General features: G+C 48.0%; 1 protein-coding gene across 8 annotated transcripts in view; it reads left to right on the forward strand.

Moving 5' to 3' along the window:
• The first annotated feature begins 4,033 nt into the window (after positions 1-4,033).
• The window catches only part of ZMYND8 (zinc finger MYND-type containing 8), a 134,075-nt gene continuing 110,730 nt past the window's right edge, over positions 4,034-27,378 (forward strand). For 2 of the 8 annotated variants that reach the window (XM_060119809.1, XM_060119815.1), the window contains exons 1-3: positions 4,034-4,059; positions 4,740-4,973; positions 13,731-13,801. In XM_060119809.1, the coding sequence (XP_059975792.1) occupies positions 4,960-4,973; positions 13,731-13,801 (85 nt within the window). In that variant the 5' untranslated portion in view covers positions 4,034-4,059; positions 4,740-4,959. Of the gene's footprint in view, positions 4,060-4,739; positions 4,974-6,139; positions 6,211-10,499; positions 10,529-13,145; positions 13,299-13,730; positions 13,802-27,378 lie in introns of those variants that run through there. The other 6 variants (XM_060119816.1, XM_060119817.1, XM_060119812.1 and 3 more) reach the window with 5 other exon arrangements.

Consider the following 27,378-nt stretch of genomic DNA (forward strand, 5'->3'; position numbering starts at 1 on the left):
AGGATTCAGACCAGGTTTTGCCTTGCTGAAGGTCTCAGGCTAATGCAGGGTTTCTCAGCCTCGGCCCTGGTGACATTTGGGGCCAGCTAGCTCTCTGCTGTGGGGGCCTGTCCTGTGCACGGTAGGGAATCTAGCAGCATCCCTGATTCTCACCCTCTCTATGCCAGTAGCACCCCCAACCCCTCCTCCAGATGTGACAACCTAAAATGTCTCCAGACACCGGCACTGGTCTAGTGGGAGACAGAAACGAACAGGGCAAATAAATATGTGCGCTTCTGTCCATAATGGTAATTGCTAGGATGTAAAAAGAGCAGGTCAAGGGAGGTCCCGAATCTTTTTTTTTTTTTTTTTGGCTGCGCCACGTAGCTCGCGGGATCTTAGTTCCCAGGCTACGGATGGAATCTGCGCCTCCTGCAGTGGAAACGCGGAGTCTTAACCACTGGACCGCCAGGGGAGTCCCTCTTCTTCCTTTTGATTTGTATTTTCTTGCGTCCCTTACATCTCTTCCCACCCACACTGCCGCCATCTGCTTCATGGTCAAGTACCATCTCCTCCCCTCTTTCCACCTGCCCTCCCTTCCCTCCTTTCTCCATTAGCGTAATCCTGCCAATCCCTCCTAGAAAGAAGAAAAAAAACAACACAAAATAAAAAAATCTTCTGGAGGACACCTCTTCTCCAAGGCAGGGACGAGTCCTAACTGCCTCTTTGTGGCTGTAACATGACTCGGTCAGCTCCGTGCTCTGAAGGTGAGCCCTTCTGTCACCGTGCCCGAAGTTGGCCTCGGTTCCAACTGGCCAAAAGGAAACAAAACAAAACAAGATATTTAAGACACTTCCCGGCCTCAGTCCCGGCCGTTTCACGTAACGGACAGAGAGGCCTGTTGCTCACTGAAGGCAGATAACTCCAAGTGTGCTTATTTTCATAGTCAGCAGAACAGACTATCTTGGGATGCAGCTTGCCGAGGCTGCCGCGCTTGCTGCTGGCCTGGCTGCGGGCCATTTCAGTGGGGCCAGGCCTTGGCCAGTAAGATGCCTGGGGAAGGGGGGCTGGGGTCAGCCCTTTGCTCTCCTTGGAGGCCAGCTTTATCACTGAGACACTCTGTCTGGCTTCCTTCAGACAGATTCTATCCCCAGATTCTCTCTGACTCCTGGAAATATTGAGAGACACGTATTAATCTATTTTTATTAGCTCCTGGCTTATTCATATCACCACGGAACCTGCTTATTTAGGCCTGTGCTGGCTTTGCTATCCAGAGGCACTAATGGTCGGATTTTTTTCCTTTCACTTAAGCCAAGGTTTCCCACCTCGGCACAGTGGACGTTTAGATCACATAATTCCTTGCTGGGGGCTGTCCTGTGTGCGGTAGGATGTTTGGCAGCATCCCAGGTCTCTACCCATTAGGTGCCAATAGCACCTCTCCCCCCAAGTTGTGACAACCCAAAAGTCTCCAAACATTGCCATCTATCCCCTGGGGGGCAAAACCACCCCTGGTTGAGAAACACTGATTTCAAGGAATTTTTACATTCCTGATTTTAGAGATGGCAAAGTGTCCCCCTCGACACTTGCTGGAGGTTTGTAGGGAGAGAGGAGCTTTCTCTGGGCCTTTGAATGATTCTGATCTAAAGATCTCCCAGGTTCATCATTCAGTACTTAAAACATTCCTGAAGGAGTCCAACTCCTAAAAGAAAACACAGATCATGCAGTTGCCGATAGTAGATTTTAGCCTTGTTTCTGCTCTGCTTGGTTCGGCTTCTCATTTCTTTCTTTCTTTAGAGGCAGGCAGAAGTACAGGGTTTAGGGATGTGGAGTCATCGCTGAATTGGAAGTCTGACCTCTGGCACTGGCTTGCTGTGTGACCTTGGGCAGCTCACTTCACCTCTCTGGGCTCAGTTCCAGCTCTCTAACAATGCTCCCCACCTCATGGAGTCAGTCTGTGTAAAGTGCTGATTTAGCCAGTGCCAGGCATGCAGAAGCTGCTGGGACTACTCTGTGCAGCAGGGGTTTGAGAGGGGCAATCTCTAGGTTGAAGCCAGCAACATTTGGTTTTCTTTATTCCCTGCTTATCAGCCACATTCCATCAAACCCAGGATTGGCCCTTAGTAGGCCTGCCTTGGGCAGCCTTTTTCAATCCGTGTCCCTCCCAGGATTCCATCTGCCACCATACCTTTGTCTCTGTCCCCAGCCGAATTGCTGTTTTCTAGATAACCTCAGACCTACCCGAATGCCATCAGCATTCCTCAAACAGAGCAGAGCTGCCAGAATAAGCCGGCAGCTTCCTGCTCTTTGCCCCAGAAAACATTTCAAGTGATCAAGTGATCAGGGGGAGGGAGAGGGGGAGGGGGAGGATGCTGCAGTTGCTTATGCAACCGGCTTTAATCCGGGGCTAAAATCCAACACGCCAACCAGCGCCGTATTTTATTTCCTCGTGGGCTTGGTCAGGTAGTTGTACACGAGATCCGCCACAAACTCGTCCTATTTGTCCTCCCCAAAGCAGCACCAACAGACACAAACAGTATCCCTTATAGGATGGTGGTGCCGGGCCGCTGCCCCGCACTGCCGGGAGGGAGAGCGCGGTCTGATTAACTCTGGCCTCCTGTCCCCCGTTTGGCTTCCCCGTACACGGTTCTACCCCCAGGAAGAGGCGGCCCCTCCCTTCTGGTGAGGCCCAGGCCTGTTGTCCTGAATGCTGGACCTCTGTCAGGCCACCGAGTGGTGGTGGAGGTATCCCTCCCTGCGTCCCGGCCTCCTCAGCCTAAAATTCAGCAACAGCGGCTACAGAATCCCCTCCCTTTTCCTAGAGCCTGGGCCCTGCCCCTGCGGTACAGTGTGCTTGGATTCCTGGCTTGCTCCTGTTTGATAGAAGTTCCCAGCCAGGAGGAATTTATGTACACACTGTGGGCATCTGTCGTCCACGTGGGGGTGGGCAGGGTGAGCAGGGCCTCAGCTCCACCGTTTTCTTTGTGGCTTCTTTGTGGCAACGAACCGTGTGGGATGAGAAAGCCCACGAGTCCTAATTTTAGGAGGAGAAGGGGAGACTTTATTGGGCCACAGTTTTACCTCCTGGCATATGGCTGTGTCACCTCTGGAAGCTTTCTCCAGCCTCTAAAGAATGGTGTTTTATTTAGCTTCTGTTGTTCCCGCTTGCTGTTTTTAAAAAAACCTTGTTAATTAAGCACCTTGTCTTTAAAAAAAAAAAAAAAAAAAAAGCATCAGCAAGTGAGCACGGATGCTTTAAGATCCTTTCGGATTTGCTTTTTCTTTCTCAGGCTGCAGACCCACGACCAAGGCAGCTTGACGGAGGCAACAGGCAAAGACCTCCTAATACTATTGAAATGGGTGGAATTATAAGCAGTTCTGCAAGAGTAGTTAATATTTTACTGGGGACCAGTGCCAGAGAGATGGGGGTGGGGTAGAGCTGTGTGTGAAATAGCTGTTCCACCTGCCTTTGGGGACCCGAAGAAGCCGTTCTCTGTGGAAATAAATTTAAGCAAGAATCCTTACAAAGCTCATGGGATTTTCTGCCACCGAGGGCCCAGTTTCCCAGGAACAACCTTACAGGGCTGGTTGTGTGGCAGGAAGGTCTAAGCAGTGGGTGTAGGCCTGACTAATAATGGGGGTTCTTGTTCCCTGGCTGAGTTTGACATCTTTCTTTCTCCCTCTGGATTTAAATGGCTTCTCAGCCCGAGAGGCACTGCCTGTGCCCTGGATTCAGAAGGTACACGCCTCCTTGGGAAGCCAAGGCGAGAGACAGCGGCTCTCTCTCTCTCTCTCTCCTCTCTCTCTCTCTCTTTCTGCATCTGCCGGGAGAGCTGCCGCTGGTATTTTTCCACAGGCCTTTTCTGCGCTCTCAGGGCCTAGTTTTTCCCAGCCAGGCCCAGAGTCTGAGAGAGGGTTAATAGGCAGGAAGCTGAAGCCATCGCAGACTAATACGGAAGTCAGATTTTTGTTTAACTGACAGGTTTAGCAGGCCTCAGCGCTGGGGGAGGGGGCTGGGAGGGGAAGGGAAGTTTGTAGAGCTAGGCATGTGGCCTGCTAGGAGCGCCTTTGGCTTTTCTTAGGGTAAGGATGGGGAGGGGGGCCCCCTGGCATCCTGGCAGGGAGGCAGGAACCCATTTTGGCTTTCCTCTGAGTTCTGGCTGGGGGTGGTGGGGTGACGACAGGTTAGATTCTGGGCTGGGGCAGGCAAGTGGCTCTCTGGTCTGCTTTGTCCAGGAGGCATTTTGATAATGACGATGCAAACTTGACCACTTGGTTCCCCTCCTCCTCTCTCAGCCCCAGTGCTCTGGCCTCTGGGAAGCCAGGGCTGCCCTGGAGTGACTTGGGGGGCTCGCTTGGCCCATCCGGTTTGCCTCAGAGGCCTGGCTCCAGCTTCTTCTTTCTCTTGCCCCCTGGGCTGTTTTCCTGGGCCTCCCCGCTCTTCGGCTTCACTTCCCCGCCCCCCGCGGGTGGTGGGGAGAACATTCTGCTGGATTGTTCTAGAAAACAGCCAGCCTTCCTCCCAGCGACAGAGCCGTTTCCGTGGGGGCAGATGAGGGTGAGCCCTTGCAGCTCACCCCCAAAACTCTCTTGCCTGTGGCCTCTGGGCCTCGGGCTTTGCTGGAGCAGGTCAGGCTGGCTGCCCTGGTTTGCTCGTGCCGCGAAATCTAGCCAGGGTGTGGGAGAAGGGCGACTGCGGGCCCCTTTCCTAAGTTTTTCTTGCTGCAAAAGGCCTAGCTTAGCCTGTCTTTTTCTATGCACAGGATGGCTCTTGCTCACCAGAGCCTCACAAAGATAATCGCTCAGGAAGTGTTTCAGCCAATCCGGGGCCGCCTTACACTCCGATTTGCCGGGGCAGCCAATCGGGGATGAGCTTTTATTAGGCGGCCAGATCATCAAGCCGAAGTGCCAAACCCTTTTTCTGTGAGAACTAGGAGCCTGTCCTCCATGTTTTATAAGTATTGACATTACACAGTGTTAACAATGCATCCACAGAGGTAAGCTCGACTTTTTAACCATCTTTTCTCCCCCTCCCTCTGAGACATCCGCATTGTGGGCGAGCAGTGTGATTTCTCTGTGGCTGGCTGTGCCACAGTCACCCCTACAGCACTTAGGTTAACTTGGAACTGTTTAGAGAGATTTTTTTTTTTTTTTTGCTTTCTTGGGTCACATGGCTAAGTAGCCATTAGCCAGAGCTCGGTTTTGCAAACTGGCAAGGGCCTGGCACATCTTTTCTTCCACCAGGACATGGTGTTTCTAGAAGAGTGTGAAGCTAGATCCTGGTATTGCCAAAAAAGAAGCTTTTTTTTTTTTTCTCCCCCCTCCTTCCTTTCTCTTTTTCTCTCCCTCTCTCTCTCTTTCTCTGAGCAGTTCCCCCCCCTCCCCCTTGCACTCTTGTCTTCTCTTGTGTCACATGCCTGCTGGGGGAAGAAAATGGAAGGTAAGCAAGCAGGCTCCCCTCCAAGGAGAGCTCATGGCAGACAGCAAAGCAGGCAAGTTTACCTCTCCAAAGAGGTGCTGGGAAGGCTGGACTCAGTTCTGACCAGAGAGGACGTGTGTTTGCAAAAGAACCAAGCCCTCAGCAGAGCAGTGCTAAGGACAGATCCTAGCTCCTGGGGCCTAGGTGGGTGGTGGTGTCTCCCCATGGTCTTTTCTCTTCCTACAGGGTTTCTTCACTTGAAACTACATTGTTCAGCCTTTTTTCCTGACTTCTATTGATACAGAGTGTTCTTCTGCAAAGCCAGCCTGCAGCCAGCAAATGTTTCTGAAAGTGTTTTCTAGGCTTTGGAGGAAGTTTTTGGAGTAGGGATGGGGATGGGGGGTGGGGGGGAGTGTAGGAGGGGGGGTGGGGGAGAGATGTTGGACAACATCCTGCAATAAATCTGAGGAGTCTTTTTGAATCCCTTAGTTTTCTCCTCTTGCATGGTTTTCAGTGGACTCATGTATCTTTTCTCCTTGTTTTCATTTTCCTTTACCTTTTTTTTTTTTTTTTTTTACATTGTATCATCCTCTGTCCTCCTGTGTGATAGAGTGCAGAGGAAATAAAATCACGTCTGTGGCTCATGACAGCATTCCATATTCAGTGGTTGGGTTGTGTTGTTGTTGTGTGTGTGTTTTTAATAATCCCGTGTAACTGTTTAAAAAAATTTCCTTTTTGATCAAGTCCCAAATCTGCCAGCCTGTTCTCTCTTCTTAACTGTGGAAAAATGAGACGGTTGCTTGAACATTTGTTGGGTAAGTAAAGCAATCCATTTCTGTGACCATGTATAAAGAGTTTGGCGAACATTTGGGGTCTGTTTGTAACAGGGGGTCTTGGCTCCAGCCGTTGAGGGCTTTTTATGAGCAGGAACCCAAGGAGGGCTTTTTCATAGTGTCTTGATTTTAGGTGACTGAATCCACTGTTTTTCCTGATAACCTAGGGCTAGGATTGAAGGTTATACTTCCTGTTTACCCTCAGGGAAGAAACGTTCAGTTCATTGTGACTTGACTGGAGACCTTGAATTGGGATTGTTTGGATATTAGATAGAAAACTCTGGGTAGGTGATCTGCTTGTGAAATGTAAGGAAACTGCTTGGTCTTAAGAGTCACAGAGCCTTAAACATGGGGGTGGGGAGGAGCTGGGGGTGGTGGTGTGAGTCCTTATGTTTTAAGATACTTACATGTCTGTAAAAATCCCACCCACCACCAAACTTGGTCTTGATTCAGGACTCATACACAACAGACCCGGCCTTTTTCCAAGCCTGACCCACACATCTGTATATGCACACTTACCTTTACTTCTCATTTATTTCTCACTTTTTACATTTCTCCTGATCTCTTAAGGCTGCAGCTAGAACTTCAGAGTGAAAAAAGTAGCTTCTTGTTTAGCATTTGCTTCAGCATTTCCCTAGAAGTTCACTGCATAAATTCCAGCCTGGAGACCAATCCAGCAGGACTGTAAATGCTGGAAGTATATTCAGTTGCTGTGTTATGCCAACTTGATGGAGTCAATAATCTTTCTTCTTTTAAACTGGCGTCCAGCAACCCACCTTTGAGAACCAATTGGAAAAAGGCTCATTTAATAATGAGGAATGTACCCAATTCTAAGCTGAGAAGTCTTTGCAAGACAGGCCAGCTCCTTAGAGTAAAAGGACAGGCCGTTAATGATGTAACATACTTAGAACTGAACTGCTTGCGTGCCACTACCCCACACAAGAAAGTTCAGACGCTTTAGCTGTTTTCTTTGTTCTTATCTCCTGGCTGTAAATGGAAATTACATATTGAGGTTCTTGTGGCCTCCTTGGAAGCAATATCTAATCACAAGACTCCTGCTTTGGTGCCGTCAGTGTTTGCATAATGGTGCATTTGTTGGGCTGGAAGGAAACCTAAGGGCAAGGCATTTGTCCTCCAAAAGCTTGCATTAAAATGGCTCCCACAGGTTTGCAAAGCCAAGATCTGTTTTCAGATGTGCAGCCCCAGCAAGTTCTCAGCCCTGGAGCAAGCCAGCCACTTGCCTCTGGTCCTGGGGGCACCACCAAACATGAGTCTGTAAAAGTTAATGGCTCTCAAGGTAGCATTGTTTTCCAGTTTCACTCAGGGGGGAAAAAAATAAATGTCTGCATTGCAGCAGGACTAGCTAGGGACAGCAGTGCAGGCTAACGGTGCAGCCCAATGGGCTTTCTCTCTCCAGCTTTTGAACCAATAGACTTGGAGGAAAGGTTACAGATTGACAATTGCAGTGGCTGGACCGAGAGCGGGCCTTCTGGAAATTTCTACCATCTTTGTTCCTTTTAGGAAAAGCACATCCGCGGAGCTGAAGCGTCTCCTACATTCCATGCCTAGGGCATCTCCCCTCCCCCCCTTTCTTTTTTACATCAAGGTAGATGGTCCTCCCTCTGCCACGTTTGTAAATTGCAGAGGGAGGAACAGAACATTGGGCTGTTTTCCTTTTTCTTTCTGCCTCTTCAGCCCCCAAAGGGGATGCACAGCTGCAAGGAACAAACACAGACACACTGGAGCTTTTGATTTCTCTCCTTTTTTTTTTTTTTTTTTTTCCCCCTTGAAGCCCCTCCAGGATGGATTCACTTTCTGCTTTGGGAAATTAAGTGACATTCCTGTAGGGCAGCAGGAGGAACTGCTTTTATTAGCGCCAGAAAATGGTCAGTGTTCCGGCTGTAACTAGGAATTAATTATATATAATCACTCAGTAAACTTTCTACAGAGTTTTTCTAATTGCTGCTCAGGAACGTGGTTTGCCTTCTGGAGCTGAGTCCAGTTACTTTTATAATTAACAGCTCAAAGATTTGAGTCAGAAAGAAAGAAACAATGGGGCCTCCTGGATTATAAATTAGGGATGAAAACAATAGCTTTTTCTTTTCTTTTCTTTTCTTTCTTTCTTGTTACCCCTTTTCTTTTAAACAAAACATTCCCCCTTTTCTTGCCCCGGGAGAACAGTGGGGAAATGGCTTCAGGTCTTAAATAGGAGGGGGGTGGAAATGAGTCACCATTTGAAAAAGGGGAGGGGGCGACAGCAGCCCAGAAAACCCTGAAGGCAAAGGTAGGTTTTTCTTTTTTTCCAAAGTCCAGCCACTTCACATGTGTGATCTCTTTGTTTCTTTTGCCTCCTTCCCCGCCCCCCCTTCTCTCTCCTGGGCAGAGGCCACAAACATTTTTCAGCTGGGAAGCCCTGGGTCTGGCTTTGCCTCTGGTTTGACCCTGAAAAGAAAGATACGTGCAAAAGTGCCTTGGCCACCCCACAGCAGAGGAGGAGGAAGGGAATCTGTGTAGCAGCCCTGCTCCTGCTCTCAAAGGCAGAAACAAGGAAGGATTCACCCTTGGCTTCAGGTTGCTAAGGCTATGGATGCCCTTCCCCCTCCACCCCACTCTGCTTACTGATAAACAAGCAGGCAGGAGCCATTTCAGCACTGCAGCAAGCTGGGCTGCCAGCCTGTCCCCTCGTCATCAAGATTACCTACCTACCGGCCGGCCGGGAGCCAGCCGCCCGTCCTTGCCCTGGTGCAGCCTTGGGCACTCTGCCCTCCTTTCTCTCCTGAAGCTCACAAACAGTCACCTTGAAACTCTCCACCCGCAGCACCAGGAGAGTTCTGAGGCCATGCGCAGACCTGTGACAGTCAATTACATTATCCACTATGAGGGCTCTTAGCTTGGCCTGTGAAAGCGGGTTTTGCCAAACCCATGGTTAATTTTGAGGGCTCTGTTGGGGGTGGACAAAAATCTAATTTGTGAGTATCCTGCGCCTTGGCTAAGGGCGATGTTTTCCTGTTGTTTCTTCTCTGCAGACTCGGATTATCTTTCCTTGAGGTTAACTGTCTTAGGACTGGCTGGGTGTTTGGTGGCCGTTTTCAGGCTTATTAAACAGCCTTTTTATTTGACTTTGGCCTCAGGCTGGGGTGCAGTCCTTCAGATGCCTGCTGCCCTGGAAGCACTTTTCATTTTCCCTAGCTCCTCTTTGGTAAGGATGCGGAGCTGGTTTCTCATCTACCAGAAAGGGGGAATGGGCTTCCTCCGCCCGCCCCCCCCACCCCCAGCCTGCGCCCTTTTAACAGTTTGGTTGTTTGCACAGACACCTGTCTGTCTGCACTTTATGCCACAGGGCTGCCTAATTCCTCACCTTCCACCCACCTAATTCGAGGGCAAGGGGGCCTCATTTTAGAGCCTCACGTTGAAGGCTCAGGATCTGAAAGGGAAGGGTTTTCCTTAGGAACCTGTGACTTCACAAACTCCCCCTGTCACTGCAGATTTTTTTTTTTTCCAAGCTTCTAAACGTTGGGTTGTTGGTGTCCTTTGGTTGAGCTTTTCCTAGTTCTGATATTTAGGAAGGTGGCTTTGAAACTAGCAGGGCTGCTTAAGCAAGAGCTACAGCTATTGAACAAACTGCTACCATTTTAGCTTCAATACAGGAATGAGGCAGTGTTGCCAGACGCCATTTTAAGAATCCTGCATAAATAGCTTAGCTACCGATGACTCTGCCTGTTTTAGGTGAGTGCTTATATAAAGCTGCTAACCATTCCCTCCCCTCCCCCCAATTTTTAAAGAAATTAATTGCAGATTTAGGGCAGCATGGTGTTTTGATTTTAATGTTCACTATTTTGTGATCTAGAAGAGGAAAGATGTTTGTGTCTTGGGGATGAAATATTTCTTACAGCCTGGACCACTTTGGTGTTTTGAATGAAAGTAAAAAGCTGAAGGAAAAGTCCTTTCGAATGGTTGCATGATTCGTGAATTGCTGTGTGATGATCCTCAGCTGTAGACCCAGACTCTTGTGCATGCTGGTTATATATTCTAGAGGGGTTAGATATTCTTGGTTAACAGTCAAGTAGGGGCACTTGGGGAAAAGAAATATCTGGGCATTGTGTTTCCAGGCAGTTTTCTGTCCAAACTAGATGTTTTCTCTTTTCTCTCTCTCCTGGAAGTGTTGAGGGGATGGGATTCCTGGGAATTACGGACCAGCCTTGAGTCTTCAGAATTAAAAATCAGAAGGCTTAAAACATCCTGGAGGTGCAGTTCATCTGCAACTTTTAATTGCTCTTTTCCAGTGCATGCAGGTGAAGAAGTAAGCAGAGGTTTTCTTGCTCAGGCATTGGGGGAGAAACCTTTTATTCTTTCTGGGACGGGATGGGATGGTCTTGGTTGTATGTGCAGGCGCCTGTTAATTTCTTCTTTAATTGCCTGAAATGTATCAGTTTGTGAAATCCAGGGGCAAGTGACTTAGGGGAACCCGTGAGTGCAAGAGGTGATGGTGGTGGGAACATAACAATGTATATAACTAGTTGATGGTGTATTGTCCTGTTGGGGTGAGATTTTCAGCTAATTTTACCCTTTCCTTTAGCGGGCCCCAGCCTCCCCAGCTGACCTTAAAAAAAAAAAAAAGTAATGTCTGTTTGAAACAAGGGCTGCTTGTTCCATTGTTTTGGATTTAAATAATTGGGGTTGCTGGAAGCTAGCAGATATGGAAGGAAAAATGCTGTGTATTTTCTAATAGACTTTAATGTGTTAATGAGGAGAGTTCAAAGTCTTTTCTTCAGACGCAGCTGCTTTTTCTTTTTAACAATTATTATTTGACTGTTTTTTTTCCCCCTCCATATGACTGAACAGTTCTTAACCTAAATTGACCAAGATCTGTGGGGCATTCAGACAGGTACAAATCTTTTCTCACCATCACTTTTGATGTAATATTCATAGTTTTTTTTTTCTTCCCCTAATAACATACTAGTACTTAACACTAAACCAAAAAAGAAAAAAAAAAAAAGAGATCAGTGGTGTAGAAAAAAGGAAGTCCCTTTAGATGTGGCTATTCAAAATGACTAATTTTGCATTCTGGTCTTTGCTTTTGTAAATGAAGTTTAAAAAATTTTTTTTCCTTTAGATGCATAGACATTGCAATTTCCTTTAGTCAAATACAAGTTGTGTGTGTGTGTGTGTGTGCATGCATGCATGTGCATGCATGGGTTCCCTTTGAAAGGGTGGCTTGCTGATCTGAAAAAGGTGGTTTTCTGAAATTGTTGTCCTTCAAATTCTTGGCTAAATCCTGGTGGTGCTATTGCTAAAGTTAGGTGATTATGGTGCCCACTTTGTAATACTTGGAAAGATAAAACAGCTTAACTTTCTTTTCCCTCTTTTCTGCTCCAGAATTATCTTAAACTCAGCAGCATATAGCCACCCCATCCCTAGTTTGCATTTTCTTAGCCTCTCAGCAGCTTTCCTGCCTGAAGTATTCAGCCTCCTCTAGGCTGTTACAAGCCAAATAATTGTTCTCTTGAATGCAGCCCAACTCCATGATCTATACACCTTTGAATGTTTTCAGCGCTGCAGAAATCCTTCAAGTGGGTTTGGGGGAGTCTGTAATGCATAATTGTTTCTTTTCACTACCAAACATTTTGGTTGGATCCCAGATTAGCGTTTTCTCCATCACTCAAAATATGGGATCGGTTTCAAGAAGTTTAGGATTTCACATACTTCATGCTAGAGAGGGGAGCAAAATTCTAGTTGCTGGAAAGATCAGGGTTGCTGTCTATTCTTTTGAAGCTGACCATCTCCCCCTCTTTGAAGGGGCCGTATGGGGCTTTCTGTTAAAATTTATTTCCAGTCACTCGAAGCAAAAAACCATCAGCAGTATCCATTTGGACATTCTGGGCAAGTTGCAGGCAGGGTGTGTTTCTGAGTTGAGATTGTTTGCCTCTTAAGTTGGAGTAAAAAGTATCCGTGCTAAAATCACCTGCCTCAAAATCACGGTTGTATTAGTGCACGTTAGTGACATGTTTAATTTCAGAAGCAATGTCTTCTGATGAAAACCATTTGTGACAAGATGTCTGTTGTTTCTTTGGTGATTTGTGTCCCAGGCTTTCTCTACAAAGGCAGTGTGGATGAAATTGTCAACGGGGTTCAATATCAGAGACCTAAATGTGTTAACATTCTGATTTAAAAGCACACTGCCTTTCTGTTTCTTCTCTCTGCTGGGACCAGTCAAGTTGGAGCCCTTTAAGTCCTTACTTAATTCTCAGCTCTCATTTCGTCCTTTCTATGTAGTCCCATCAAACACGGAACTCTCCTAAATGCAGCTCCATCTGACCCTGAGGTTCCAGGACTTTGGGGACTTATCTTTTGTCTCGTCACAGTCCCAGACCACGAAACACAGAAGGGACATTCTAATCCTTCCTGCCTTACCCAGCGTCCCCCCGTCCTGGTTTTTGAGTCTTCCAGGTGGAAGATTTCAGCCATTTCAGTTGGAGATGCGCCCATTTCTTCTTGTTGAACCACAGTCCGATGGAATTGCATCTAGAATAATTGCTCAGGTTCTTATCACTTCGTCGTCAGACGAATGCCTGGAAAGTTCCAGCACCTCAAACTGTTCGTTGGCACTTAGAAAAGCAGAACTTTTCCTGGCTTGGCCTGAGAGGTGTGTGTATGTCCCTGGGGAAGATAGGGAATGGCCTGCCTGCACCCTGTTCAGCGGGGAGTTCCAGCCGAGAGAGCGAGAGAAGATTCTGGTGGATGGCCCAGCAGAGGGGCCTGTTTTCCCTGCTTCTTATCCCAACCCCCAACTCTCATCCTGTCTTAAATAATCCTTCCTCATTCCACTTTTGTGGTGGGGGTAATTAGTCACAGCTCAAAAGGGTGCTGAATGCTTTCTCTAAGCCATTCCTGCTACAGAGAGGAAATATCCCAGGGGTTGGGAGTGTGGAGACGCCAATCCTAATTCCTGGGCGAAGTGCTGGTGGTTTGAATGTTTTGAGACCAGGCCTTTTGCTTCTTGCCTGAGCATATTTTTCTACTTTGTAGCTTAACCTATATATTTTTTCATGTTCCTGCCTCGTCGGGAAATAGTAAGATTTAGCCAGGAGGTCTGGGGAAATACTCTTTGCCTTGCAGAATTCAGAGATCTCAACTCCAGGTGCCCCCAAAACCACCTCCAACCTGAACCCAGTGTTAACAATGAGAAACTTACTTACTTGAAGGCTGGGTTTTCATTGGTCCATGGGGGTAGACTGTAACTGTGTGTCTTAAAAAAGCCTTTTGCATCTTCCAATAGCATGACAACTGGAATAGTAATTTGACTTAAAGAACAAGCTAGTGTTTAAAAACACTCCTATAGGATTCTTAACACTTTGTTTGAAATCAGGGTGTGGGTTCCTTTCCCCCTGCCCTTGGAAGATTGTCTGAAAAATGTGGGTTTGCTGTTAGAACTTCTAAATAACCGCCCCCATGGGGCAAGTTCTCAGTCTACCTAAACGTGAACATAATTTGCTCTATTTCAGCTTGGCTGAAGAGGAAATAAAAACAGAACAGGAGGTGGTGGAGGGCATGGATATCTCTACTCGCTCCAAAGGTAAGTAAAAATCTCGTATTATCTATCCAGAGCAGAGGAGGAAATTGGAATTTCTTTTTCTTGTTGTTTCAGTGCAGTGAAGTGTGGCTTACCAGTGGAGGCTCTAACACTCCTCCGATTTTGAGAGGTTGGCACCTTTGATGGATGAACCTCATTTATACAGAAATCTCCTTTTGATTTGCTTTCCCTTGGCGTGTCTGTGTAGGTGTTCTGACCTGTCGGAAATTGTCCGGACAGTAAATTTTACGTGTGAGTGTCATGACGGAGGGCGGCTGGCTAGCTCTCTGCAGGGTGACTTTCGGGAATCAATTTAAATAAAGCATGTTCTAGAAGCAACTGGAGTCTCCAGCCGCTGTTAGGTTTCTGATTTCAGTAACAGGCCTCTTTGGAATCGCAGAGGTGGAACGAAGGTGACCCACTTCCTTGGTAAACGTTGGTCTTGGTTAGAGATTAAAGGGAAACGTTAGGACTTCCTGGAATGCTGGGGCCAGTGTTTGCATGTAGGACAGAATTGTGCAAATCAGAGTAAACATGGTATGTGCTTCTCTTCAGAATCCTGTGTTAGAGCTCCTCAAGGATCTTCTAATTGAGGCATTGGTACTTTCTGATTGGTCTGTGTGAGATCTCACGAGGTTTCCCGCAAGGAAGCAGTTATTCACATTTGCCTTCAGGGTGCTTTTAGAAATGAGCCGCGGGAACATTTCTCACCTCTTTGGTTGATGAAAATGCTCATCTCCAGACTTAGTTGTTGTACCACGGTGGTGTTACTCTTTCAACAAGTCGCTGAGTACCTGTGCTGGAGTCGGGGGGGGGGGGCGGAGGCGGGTTGGACTAGACAGAGGGTGAGTATAGACTCGGCCAGAAAGACTCTCCTCCAGCCCAAGAGCTTCACAAAGAGTGGCTCCGTGAAGTCGTCTGAGACAACAGAGCTTTTTGAGGATTTTGACAAGACAGCGTGTCGCTGTGGGCAAAGACGAGGGTCAGATAGTGGTGGCATGGTGGTGACCTGGGAAGCAGGGGCTGGCCGTTGTTGCTGCCAAATTGATTTGCCTGATGAGGGCCTGGGCCTGGTTCAGAGAGGAGGGGAGGCCCCTCAGGTGGACAGGCCAGGCTGTTCGGGTGGGTGGTCGGTGCGTGGGGGGGGGGGCCCGTCAGAGGGCTGCTCCCCTTCACCAGAGCCCCACCCCCGCCTCAGCCCAGGCCAGGCTGGGCCCGCAGCACCTCTGATGGTGAGGAGAGCCCCAGGGGAGTCTGAACAAGACGTGTTTGGAGACAGTTGCTGATGGGGAAGCCTGTCTCAGTCCCCCCGCTTTGGGCTCAGAATTGAGTGTGGAGAAGCCCAGAGAACGGGTGCTGGGAGCCGGGCTCGCCGTCCTTGCTCTGCTCGCTCACTTGGACACGTTCTGGCTCTGCCCCTGTTTTCTTATCTGTAAAACGGGCTGTCAGATGAGATTCTAAGATTCCTTCCACCTTGGGCTTACTCTCGTAAAAGTAATACTTGCTGGTGGCATTTATGAAGGCTGTGCTTGTAGGGTCCAGGAGCCTTTTCTTACCTGGCAGGAGATGGGAGGTGGTGGTCCCATTTTGCCGTTGAGGAAACCGAGGCTCCGAGTGGTAATGTCTCCCAGGTAGAAAGTGTAGGATGGGATCGAACTGAACCGAGGCTCGGACTCCAGGGAGGTGCTTCCTTCCTGAGCACTCGGTGCCTGGAAGGCCCTGGAGCCCCGTTGTGGAGACGTCTCCAAAAGGCTTAGAATCGGGGACCGTCAGCCAGAGCAGGAGGCCTGTTCAGCTCAGGCCCTTCCCTCTGCGTGTGGAGACCCCTCTTCTCTTCCCCTTGAGCGTGGAGACCCCGCTTCTTGTCTTCTTTCAGACCCCCGGGTGCTCCTAGCCCTTCACCTTCTGTGTCTGGGCCGTCCGAGGTGTGACCACTCTGGGGCCACCATAATCCCTTATCTGCCCCACAGCATCCTCTCCCGCCAGCAGCCAGGGCGATCTTGGAAAAACACTCCATCAGGTGCATGTCGTCTTGCTGAGTCCATCCACTGACCTTCCAGTGCCCTCAGGCTCCAGTCTGAAGTGACTGTGACCAACATGCCTGGCCTGACCCCTTCAGCTTCCTTTACTTTTGTTTACCTTGTGACAGATGCTCTGTGCACCTGACCCCACTTGAGCTCCCCAGCCTCCCTCCCCTCTGTCCTCTCCTGGGGGCCCTTTGCCGGGAACGCTGCCCCTGGGTCCTGCTGCCTACTTCTCATCTCAGCTTTTTCTCAGACGTCAGCTCCTGAGGGAGGCCTTCAGTGGCCACCCTGTCCACAGGAGCCATTCCATCATTTTCTGTTATGTTTTTAAAAATAAACTTCTAATTTTAGAGCAGTTTTAGATTTAGATTTCCAGGTAAGTTGTGAAGCTAGTGCAGAGTGTTCCCATACCACCCCCCCCCGCCGACGCACACACACATAGTTACACACACACACGGAGTTACAGTTTTTCCTCTGTTATTAACACCATACATTGGTCTGGTCCATTTGTCACAATTAATGAATCGGTATGTTACTACCAACTAAAGTTGATGCTTTGTTCAGATTTCCTTAGTTTTTCCACTAAGATCCCTTTTCTCTTCCAGCACCCCATCCAGGATCCCACATGACATTTAGCTCTCGTGTCTCCTTAGAATCCTCTTGGCTGTGACAGTTTGTTAGACTTTCCTTGTTTTTGATGGCCTTCCTAGTTTGGAGGAAAACCGGTCAGGTATTTTGTAGGATGATCCTCATTTGGGGTTTATCTGATGTTTTTCTCATGGTTGGATTGGAGTAGGCCGGAATTATGGGTTTTTGAGAGGAAGACCTTAAAGGACCGTTTCCATCACATCATATCAAGGGTATATATTATTATTATTATTATTTATTTATTTTTTTTTTTTTCCGGTATGCGGGCCTCTCACTGTTGTGGCCCCTCCCGTTGCGGAGCACAGGCTCCGGACGCGCAGGCTCAGTGGCCATGGCCCACGGGCCCAGCCGCTCCGCGGCACATGGGATCCTCCCAGACCGGGGCACGAACCCGCATCCCCTGCATCGGCAGGCGGACTCCCAACCACTGCGCCACCAGGGAGGCCCAAGGGTATATATTATGAACATGATTTATCACTGGTGGTGTTGACCTTGATCACTTGGCCAAGGGAGTGTTTGTCGGGTTTCTCCCCTTCCTTTTTGGAAGGAAGTCACGGTGCCCGGCCCACACTTAGGAAGTGTGGAGAGCCATGCTCCAGCTTCCGAAGGCCAGAGTATCTACATAAATTATTTCATGTTGTTCTGTATGGGAGACTTGTCTTGTTTCTCCCATTTATTTGTTCAGCCATTTATTTATATCAGCAAGGACTCAACTGTTTTATACTTTGGGTTTTGTATTACTTATTTTGTTGCTCAAATTGTTCTAGCTTTGGCCACTGGGAGCACTTTTCAGTCGGCTCCTGTGTCCTGTGTCCCTCTGACGTCATTGTTGGTTGATTGATTGAACACTTTCTTAATTTCTGGCACTGCAGGATGCTCTAGGCTCATCTTGTATATTTTCCCCAAGGCCCCTGGTTGTTATCGGAGAATGGCCTTAGAAACCAAGATCTGGGTGCTGGATGTGCTCACTGCTGCTGAGGTGTCTTTGCTTCTAGATTCTGTCAGCTGACAGAGCAAAGAAACATATATATGTGTATAGGAACCCACATATATACACATCTATAAACATTTCTATCTGTATCTCTGTTAAATTGAGTTTATACACTTGTCTCCAGTTCTGATCCATTACCACATAGATCATTCCAGCCTTCTCCCCTTACTTATCTGTAATTTCCCACTCCCACAGTGAGAAAGCGGCTCTTGCCACCTGCCATTCTTTACCGTTTTGTGGTATACTTAAAATCTTACATTCAGCATTCAGCTTGGTGAACTTTAACACGTGTATACACTTATGGGACCACGGCCCAGATCAAGTTAGTTGAACATTCGTGGCATTCTGAAAGGCTCTTTGTAGCCCCTTGTCCATGACCTTGTACTTCTATTTATTTTGTTTGCTGATGGTCTCTTGTGCTACAGTGTTAGGCTCCTTCTCTCTCCAGGCCCTACACCACCATGGTCAACCTCTCCCTCCCATTTGAGACGCAGGATGGCATGGAGATTTAAGAAAACCTGGCTTGGGCTTCCCTGGTGGTGCAGTGGTTGGGGGTCCACCTGCCGAGGCAGGGGACATGGGTTCGTGCCCCGGTCCGGGAAGATCCCACATGCCACGGAGTGGCTGGGCCCGTGAGCCATGGCCGCTGAGCCTGCGCGTCCGGAGCCTGTGCTCCGCAATGGGAGAGACCACAGCAATGAGGGGCCCGCATACCGCAAAAAAAAAAAAAGAATTGCATAATCCAAAATATATAAAGTTTATATAACTGAATATCAAAAAAACAAACAACCTAATCAAAAAACGGGCCGAAGACCTGAATAGACATTTTTCCAAAAAAGACATACAGATGGCCAACAGGCACCTGAAAATATGCTCAACATCGCTAATCATCAGAGAAATGCAAATCAGAACAACAATGAGATATCACCTCACACCTGTCCGAATGAATGGCTGTCATCAAAAAGTCTACAAATAATGAGTGTTGGTGAGGATGTGGAGAAAAGGGAACCCCTGTGCACTGTTGGTGGGAAGGTAAATTGGTGCGGCCACTATGGAAAACAGTATGGAGGTTCCTCAAAAAACTAAAAATAGAACTACCCTGTTATAGCAGTTCCACTCCTGGTTGTATATATATGAAAAAAAGAAAAGTAATTTGAAAAGACACGTGCACCCTGATGTTTGTAGCAGCACTATTTACAATACCTAAGATATGGAAGCAACCCGTGTCCATCAACAGATGAAGGGTTAAAGAAGATATATGTGTATATATGCGCGTGCGCGCGCACACACACACACAGTGGAATATTACTCAGCTATAAAAAAAGAATGAAATTCTGCCATTTGTAGCAACATGGATAAATCTAGAGAATATTAGGCTTGGTGAGATAAGTCAAAGACAATTACTGCATGATACCACTTACATGTGGAATCTAAAAAAATAAAACAACTGAATGTATATAGCAAGAGAAATAGGCTCACAGATATAGAAAACAAACGAGTGATTTTCAGTAGGGAGGTGGAAGCAGGGAGGGGCGCAAGGTAGGGGTATGGGATTAAGAGATACAAACTCCTATGTGTAAAATACAATAGATAAGCAATAGGGATATATTGTACAGCACAGGGAATTGCAGTCATTATTTTGTAATAACTGGAGTATAATCTACAAAAAATACTGAATCGCCATGCTATACACCTAAAACTAATAAAATACTGCAAATCAGTAAAAAAAATTGTGTAGGGCACCCCAGCAGGCAGCTTCAGGACCGGCATCCTATCCTCTGAGACGTTTGAAGAAATCCGGTCTGCAGCCTTTTGGACTGATTTTCTCAGGGCCTTTGGAGCCCCTGTTCTGGTGGGGAATCGTGAGGGGGATGGCGTCACCTGGTTTCGGGGGAGACCTTCCTCTCTCCCCAGGGATTGTGTTGGATGGCTTTCTTTGTGTGGAGGTGAGTTCCTATCCTCCAGGGTCGCTGTATGGCCAGGTGACTGGCTGCTTCTGTGTCCTGCGAACCTTTCTGATAGAACCTCTCCGGTTAGGTGAGGAAATCGCATACGTAAAGAAAGGCCTGGAGTTATGATACAGGGTGGCTGGGGTTCTGAGAGCTGAGGTCAGCCTGGTCCAAATGTGACCAGTTAGCAAAAGCTGGGGTGAAGGCTTATTTCTCTTTCAGTCCTAATTATTCAAAATCCATGTTGTGATGGTGTGGGCTCTGCGAACACAAACTTGTTTCTCTAGCCTGCTTTTCTTATGCTTTGGGACATTCAGTGCTTCAGCTCCCCCCTGGGACCGTCTGATCAGGGTTCTTTGGTTGTGAGCAACGGAATCCGGCTCTGGTTAATTGGAGCAGGAAGAGGATGGACTGGAAGGTGGTCAGTTGGCTCATGGGGTTGAGGGAATGGGTGGAGGCCCAGGGCTGCTCTGGGGGGCGGAGCTAGTATACAGCCTCCTCAGGGTCAATAGGGCAAAGTCCCTAGGGAGAGTCCCTTACCTAGTGTCATGTTTCTGCCCTTTGGCTGGGGAAGGGCCGGTATCTAGACATCTGGACCCCCCAACGTTGCCCCCACTGGGAAAGAGGTAATCCTCAAAAGAGGATGAGGTGACCACCAGGCATCTTGGGAAACTGGCAACATCATTCCCTACTTGTGGGTGAGGAGGCCCCGAACTGTACTATACTTGAGAAACTTAGAAACTCTGACAATAATTGGCTCAGAGTTCTTTCATTCTGTTCCTACACCTAGTTTGTACGACCTTTCAGGTTCTCTAACTAAATTTCAATTTGTACACCCTCTTACCCCTGACACATACTCACTTATTAACTGAATAATTCCCAAGCCAGGCATTGCCATAACGCCAGCCTTGACATTTACCGGAGCATTTTAGTCCTCGGGAGACAAAGCTCTCATGCTTTCAAGATGTCAGGTTGACATTTGTGTCTGGGGGTAATGATCTGCTGAAAGATGCTCAAGCAAAACTTGGAAATACTGTCTAGATGCCAAGTGTGTTTGCCTCGCTGATGTTTTCTGAGTACTTACTAGGTGCCAGGTATTATATGCAAATTACTTCATTCGATTCTCATAATAATGCTGTGTTACAGGTGTTTTTATTCCCATTTTATAGTTCCGGAAACTGAGGCAGAGAGAGATTAATGAAGTGGCAGATTGGAGAATTGGGGTCAGGTTTTATCTTTGATTTTAAACGTTTGTACTTGGTCATGAGCTCTACCGGAAGGATCCCAGGTGAGATGTCTGCAGGGGCCTGCAGGTGGACCAGTGAGTGTAGCTGGCATCCAGGGGTGCTGGGGCCTTTGGTGAGATGGAGAGTATCTGTCCTAAAGGGGGAGGGTATCTCCATTTGATTGCTGACGAGCTGGAGCAGGAATATGGCTCACTGGGTGTCACCACCTGGGAGTTTATTTTTTTTGCCCCTGTAAAAATGCCTGGTTTAGGGCCTCCCTGGTGGCGCAGGTGGTTGAGAGTCCGCCTGCCGATGCAGGGGATGCGGGTTCGTGCCCCGGTCTGGGAGGATCCCATGTGCCGCGGAGTGGCTGGGCCCGTGAGCCATGGCCGCTGGGCCTGCGCGTCCGGAGCCTGCGCGTCCGGAGCCTGTGCTCCGCAACGGGGGAGGCCACAGCAGTGAGAGGCCCGCATACCGCAAAAAAAAAAAAAAAAAAAAAAAGCCTGGTTTAGAAACGTGATCCGTATAGCCCAGTTTCTGAAAGACCATGCATGAACCCAACAAAACACATCTCTGGGCCACAAGTGGTGGAGGGTTGTGGGTTTGCTTTCTCTGTATGAGACTGGACACAGCACTGTTCATTGCAGGATTTTGGCCACACGATGCAGGAGGTCAGAACAAGCTCCTCCAAGGCCAGGGACTTAAAGTCTGAAAAATGATGGACGCTGGGAGCTAGCTCACATCTCCATACAAAGGCTCCCCTGTTTGGGCTGCTTGCATCTTGATCCTGCTGTGTGTGCATTTTGCAGTAATGATTGTGGTGTATGGATGCCAGGCTGCCAGAGCTGAAACCATTTTTAAAAATGTCTGTGTAATGTCACCCGCACAAGGGAACGAGCCACTTGGAAACCATGCACAGATGCAGCGGAAGCCCAGGATATTAAAATCTTGAACAGTATCGTTCTTGCTGAGATTTGCCTGGGTATGGATATGTTTTCCGAGACAGGATGCTGGAGGATGTACAATTACAGCAATTTGCTAACCAGCCCCAGACCTCAATTAGTACAGGATACTCGTTCTCACTGTTGTATGTAAATTAAGACTGTTTCACAAAGGGATTGTTTATGAAGACGGCTATGAGATAGAGGCCTTCTATCATTTTTTTTCCCCCAAGGAAACTGTTTAAGAAAATAAAACCGTAAACACTCTTAAATCACAGTGAGATACGGAAGTGCTGAGAATTTTTCTTTTCAAAAATGAGCATCAGTATTTTTAACTCTGTTTTGGCTCTTCTACATCTCCTCCAGCCCAAGAAGTGCCACCCATGTACTGTGCAATGGAAGGAATTGATTTTCGAGTTAGATAACTACCAGATTGTTCCTCTCCCAACAAGGTCTAAAATATCGCGGAACTCTGAGGATGTTGGATACGGCTTCCCAAATGAGAAACCTTCTACTTTCTCTTCGCCAGCCTAGCATCCGTGCGTCTGTTCACGGAATCCTGTCGGCACATCCGTGCAATTTATCTTTGTGGTTTACTTGTGGAAAACCTTGTGTTTGCCCCCGTTTTGAAGCGTGACCCACGTTACATGTTTATGTGACTACTGTTACTCCAGGAGACTGTGATCTACAGTGGACCGTTTTCAACCATAGTTTCAAAAGAACCGCCTCTTCTTTTTCCTCCTCCAAATGCCTCTAGAGTTAACTTTCTAGGTCTGAGGCCTTTTAGAGATCCTGGCACTTTTTTTTGCCTGAAAGTTTCAAAGAGTAGTTATTTCAGTTTTCTCCGCTGATGGGGGCCCCTTTACTGTTGGCTTGAGGGGAGAGAGTTTGGCAAGGCCACATCTCACAGTGGGGGTGTGTGCAGTATTACATATTCCAGGCCCTCCCCATGCTCCCGTCCCTCCCCCTCCACTTTCCCTCCACCTGTTTCCAGTTTTCCTGGAGCCCAGAGATCCAGCATTTCAAAGTGAACAGTAACATGTTTTTTTTTTTAATGTTGATCATCTTTATATGTTTTTAAAAAATATTATTTGTTTATTTATTTATTTGGTTCCGCCGGGTCTTAGTTGCCGCACGTGGGCTCCTTAGTTGTGGCATGGGAAGTCTTAGTTGTGACATGTGGGAGCTAGTTCCCTGGCCAGGGATCGAACCTGTGCCTCCTGCATTGGGAGTGCAGAGTCTTAACCACTATGCCACCAGGGAAGTCCCAACAGTAACATGGTTTTTATTTTTATTTTTAAAATTTTATTCGTTTATTTTTTTGGCCATGCCGCGCGGCCTGCAGGATCTTAGGGATAGAACCTGCGCCCTTGTGTGGGAGCGTGGAGTCCGAACCACTGGATTGCTGTGGAATTCCCAGTAACATCGTTTTTAATCCATTCACAGAATCGTGCAGTGGTGATCACCACGGTCAATTTTAGAACATTTAACAATCACTCCTCATTCATTGCCCCTTTACCCTGACAACCACTAATCTACTCTCTCCCTCTCTGGATTTGCTTGTCTTGAACATTTCACGTAAATGGGATCATTCAATATGTGACCTTCTGTGTCTGGCTTCTTTCACGTAGAATAATGTTTTTAAGGCTCGTCCACGTTGTAGCACACATCACTTGATTCCCTTTTATGGCTGAATAATGTTCCATCGGGTTATTCCATTGTCATGTTTTGTTTTATCCATTCATCTGTTGATGGACATTTGAGTTGTTTCCTCTTCTTGGCTATTATGGAGAACAGTGCTGTGAATGTTCGTGAATGAGTTTTTGTGTGGATGTATGTTTTCATTTCTCTTGGGTGTAGACCTAGGAGTGTGGTTTGGAGTCATGGGTTAGCTCTGTGTTTTACCTTTGGAGGAATGTACAGACATTTGTTTTTATTTTTATTTGTTTATTTTATTTTATTTTTTAATATTTTTTTGGCCGTGCTGTGCAGCATGTGGGATCTTAGCTCCCTGACTAGGGATCGAACCCATGGCCCCCTGCAGTGGAAGCACAGAGTCTTAACCACTGGACCGCCCGGGAAGTCCCCTGTACAGACTTCTGAACATACTCAGGTCTCTTCCACATTTCCTCTCTTGAGCTTGCATCTTTCCTATTAGCAGTTCTCCTATTTCTGGCCCCTTCAAAGCCAAACTTCTTAAGAGGAGTGTCTGTACTCACGTCTTGGTTTCCTCACCTCCTGCTTTGTCCTGCCAGCTCCACCCAGACCCTCCACGTTAACAGTTACCACTGGGCTTCCTGTAGACTCCGGTGGATGGTGTCAGTACTCCCGTGTCTTGATCTCACAGAGGCATTGGATCTTGCTGATGATTTTTCTCCTGGAAACTGTCGCTTCCAGTGCTTTTCCTTCGATTTCCCTGGCTCCTTCTCTTCTCCATTAAACGTTGGAGTTGCTGAAAGTCCTCACCTTGCCCAGCACGTTCTTTTCCTGGGTGATCTTGCCCACATCTGTGGCTTTATGACTCACAGATATTTTAATTCCAGCCTGGATTTCTCCTGAGTCATGATGCAGGCCAGCTGCCCACCTGACTGCCCTGCCTGTATGTTGTTCATGGGTGTCTCAGACTCAACGTGTCCAAAACCGATTTCACTGTCCACCTTCCCTCCTGCTCCCTACCCCCCACCCCCAACAGAACACCTGCTTCTCCACTATGATCAGTCAGCCAGGACTCTGCCCGTTGGCTAGGCCAGGGATGTGCAACTGATCCTCAATTCTTCTGTCCTTTGCCTTTTTGTGTTATTTACTTAAAATAATATGTCGTAAACATCACTCTTTTTCAGGTTATCACCAGTGAACTGCAGTAGTCTTTTTTAAAAATAAATTTATTTATTTTATTTATTTTTATTTTTGGCTGTGTTGGGTCTTCATTGCTGCGCGCAGGCTTTCTCTAGTTGTGGCGAGCGGGGGCCACTCTTCGTTGTGGTGCGCGGGCTTCTCATTGAGGTGACTTCTCTTGTTGTGTCGTACGGGCTCTAGGCGCGTGGGCTTCAGTAGTTGTGGCTTGCAGACTCTAGAGCACAGGCTCAGTAGTTGTGGCTCAGGGGCTTAGTTGCTCTGCGGCATGTGGGATCTTCCCGGACCAGGGCTTGAACCCGTGTCCCCGGCATTAGCAGGTGGATTCTTAACCACTGTGCCACCAGGGAAGCCCCTGCAATAGTCTTTTAATTGGTCTCCCATCTCTCTCCACCCCACCTCCTGATCTTTCTAAAAGGAACCTCTCTTCCGGCTACTGCCTCCTGCTTTAAACGCTTAGGGGCTTGCTCTTGGTTTTAGGATGAAGATCAAAGTCCTAAAATTCTCATGTGCGGGCCTCGCCCACCTTTCCAGCCTCCTGCCTCCATGGCCCCCTTTCTCTCCACTCCAGCTACACTGATCTTCCAGGTCCTCAAAAGGAAGATCCTCCTCTCTCCTTTCTCTCCTAACCTCCTACCCACCTGGATGCGAAGGCTCCAAATGAGGGTGGATCCTGCCTTTTGTTTTTGCGCATCTCGTTTTCCCCTGTGCCCCTTTTATTACCACTGTGCCTGTTCTAGTTGGTGCACAATAAATACGTCTTTTGAATGAATGAGTGAATGATTTGACCTTGTCTACCAGATAGACAGTACTTTTTTAAAAAATTAATTTTATTTTTGGCTGCGCTGTGTCTGTTGCTGCGCGCGGGCTTTCTCTAGTTGCGGCGAGCGGGGGCTACTCTTCATTGCGGTGCGTGGGCTTCTCATTATGGTGGCTTCTCCTGTTGCGGAGCACGGGCCCTAGGCGCGCGGGCTTCAGTAGTTGTGGCACATGGGCTCAGTAGTTGTGGCTCGCAAGCTCTAGAGCACAGGCTCAGTAGTTGTGGTGCATGGGCTTAGTTGCTCTGCGGCATGTGGGATCTTCCCGGACCAGGGATGGAACCCGTGTCCCCTGCATTGGCAGACGGATTCTTAACCACTGTGCCACCAGGGAAGTCCGGACAGAACTTTCCTCCTGGAGAAGGATGTAAAAGCAGCCTTTCAGCCAGAGCGGATGGCTTTATTTCCAGCATCATCGGTGCGTGGAAGTAATTACCCAAGCTCAAATGTCTGCTCTCTGAAATGATTGGTGGCTTGTCTGTCTTTCCCCGCCAGGGACTCTTTGAAATGGCCCCCTTCCCTTTGATTTCTTTCCTTCCCCTGGTATTAACACCACTTAAAAAAAATTAATTATTTGGCTGCGCCGAGTCTTAGTTGCAGCATGCGGGATCTTTAGTTTTGGCATGCAGGATCCAGTTCCCTGACTGGATCAGGCTGGAACCTGGGCCCCCTGCATTGGGAGCGTGGAGTCCCAGCCACTGGACTACCGGGGAAGTCCCTAAGACCTTTTTTTTTTTTTTTTTTTTTGGCTGTACGCGGGCCTCTCACTGTTGTGGCCTCTCCCGCTGCGGAGCACAGGCTCTGGACGCGCAGGTTCAGCGCTATGGCTCCCGGGCATAGCCGCTCCGCGGCATGTGGCACGGGGCACAAACCCGTGTCCCCTGCATCGGCAGGCGGACTCTCAACCACTGCGCCACCAGGGAAGCCCCCCAAGGCCATTTCTGATGGGCCCTTTCCCAAACACAAGTGCGATTGTTTTCCTTGCCTGCTTTGGGTTGCCAGTGGCTCCTGAAGACGACCCCAGTCCTGAGCAGAGATTCAAGACCCTGCTCCATCTGTCCTTTCTGGCAGAAGCTGCCCTCCTGTTCAGACTGCCAGGCCCGAATGTTGGGTCCTGTGATGTGCCAGGTTCCTTCCTGCTCCTCGCTGGGTTCACACCTTTGTAGATCCTTCCAGGCTTCTCTCCCTGAGGACCTGCCTTCCCCCTGGCTTCTCCACATCCTTGGGGATCCAGGCTCCCTTCTTTCAGAGTCTTCATGTTTACCTCTTACAGTGGAGTTCTTTAGCTTCCAAAGTTGAAATCGCCCCGGGGGAATTCCCTGGTGGTCCAGTGGTTAGGACTGCGAGCCTTCACTGCCGAAGTCTCGGGTTCAATCCCTGGTTGGGGAACTAAGATCCTGCAAGCTGCGTGGCATTGCCAAACAAAACAAAACAGTAATCACCGGGAAAGTCCCTTAAATTGCCCAGGAAAGGACAGTAATCAGCTCTGATCAGACAATCTCATGCATCCTAAAGGTCTGAGTATTTCCAAGCTAGGCTAAAGGTGGCGCGTCCACGTACACATTTCTAGACATCAAATCATTATGCCTTGAAGATCTCTCCAGTAGGGGTGGGTGGAGGATTCTGAAGGGTGCTGCTTGCCTGCTAGGCTTCCTCCCTTGTCTGTTATATATTGAGCTTCTATAGCTATGCTTGTCTGATAAGGTAGCCACTAGCTGTATGTGGCTGTTTTAATTTACATTAATTAAAAAAAAATTCCTTCCTCAGTTGCACTAGCCACATTGCAAGTGCCCAGAGGCTGCACAGATATTAGCACAGATACAGAATGCTGCCATCATTATAGAAAGTTCTTTTGGACAGCACTGCACTACAGCTTTCATATATTAATATGTCATGCTGGATGCAGTAGGTGGAAACACCTAGCCATGGATTGGCACAGCATAGAACATGTTCAAAAAATTACTGTATCGGTGTCTTAAGTTTCGCTTGATTAGATTCTCCTGGGCCTGCTCTTTCTTTGAAAAGTTATGTAAAGAGAGAACACAGCTATCTTCCCATCTTCCCAAGTTGGCATTTCTTATCCAGGCCACACTGAACCTCCTTTCTGCCGGGCCCTTTGGCATCTTGGCA

Source organism: Mesoplodon densirostris, chromosome 16 (genome assembly GCF_025265405.1).
Source record: "Mesoplodon densirostris isolate mMesDen1 chromosome 16, mMesDen1 primary haplotype, whole genome shotgun sequence".
In the NCBI taxonomy this organism is placed as follows: Eukaryota; Metazoa; Chordata; class Mammalia; order Artiodactyla; family Ziphiidae; genus Mesoplodon; species Mesoplodon densirostris.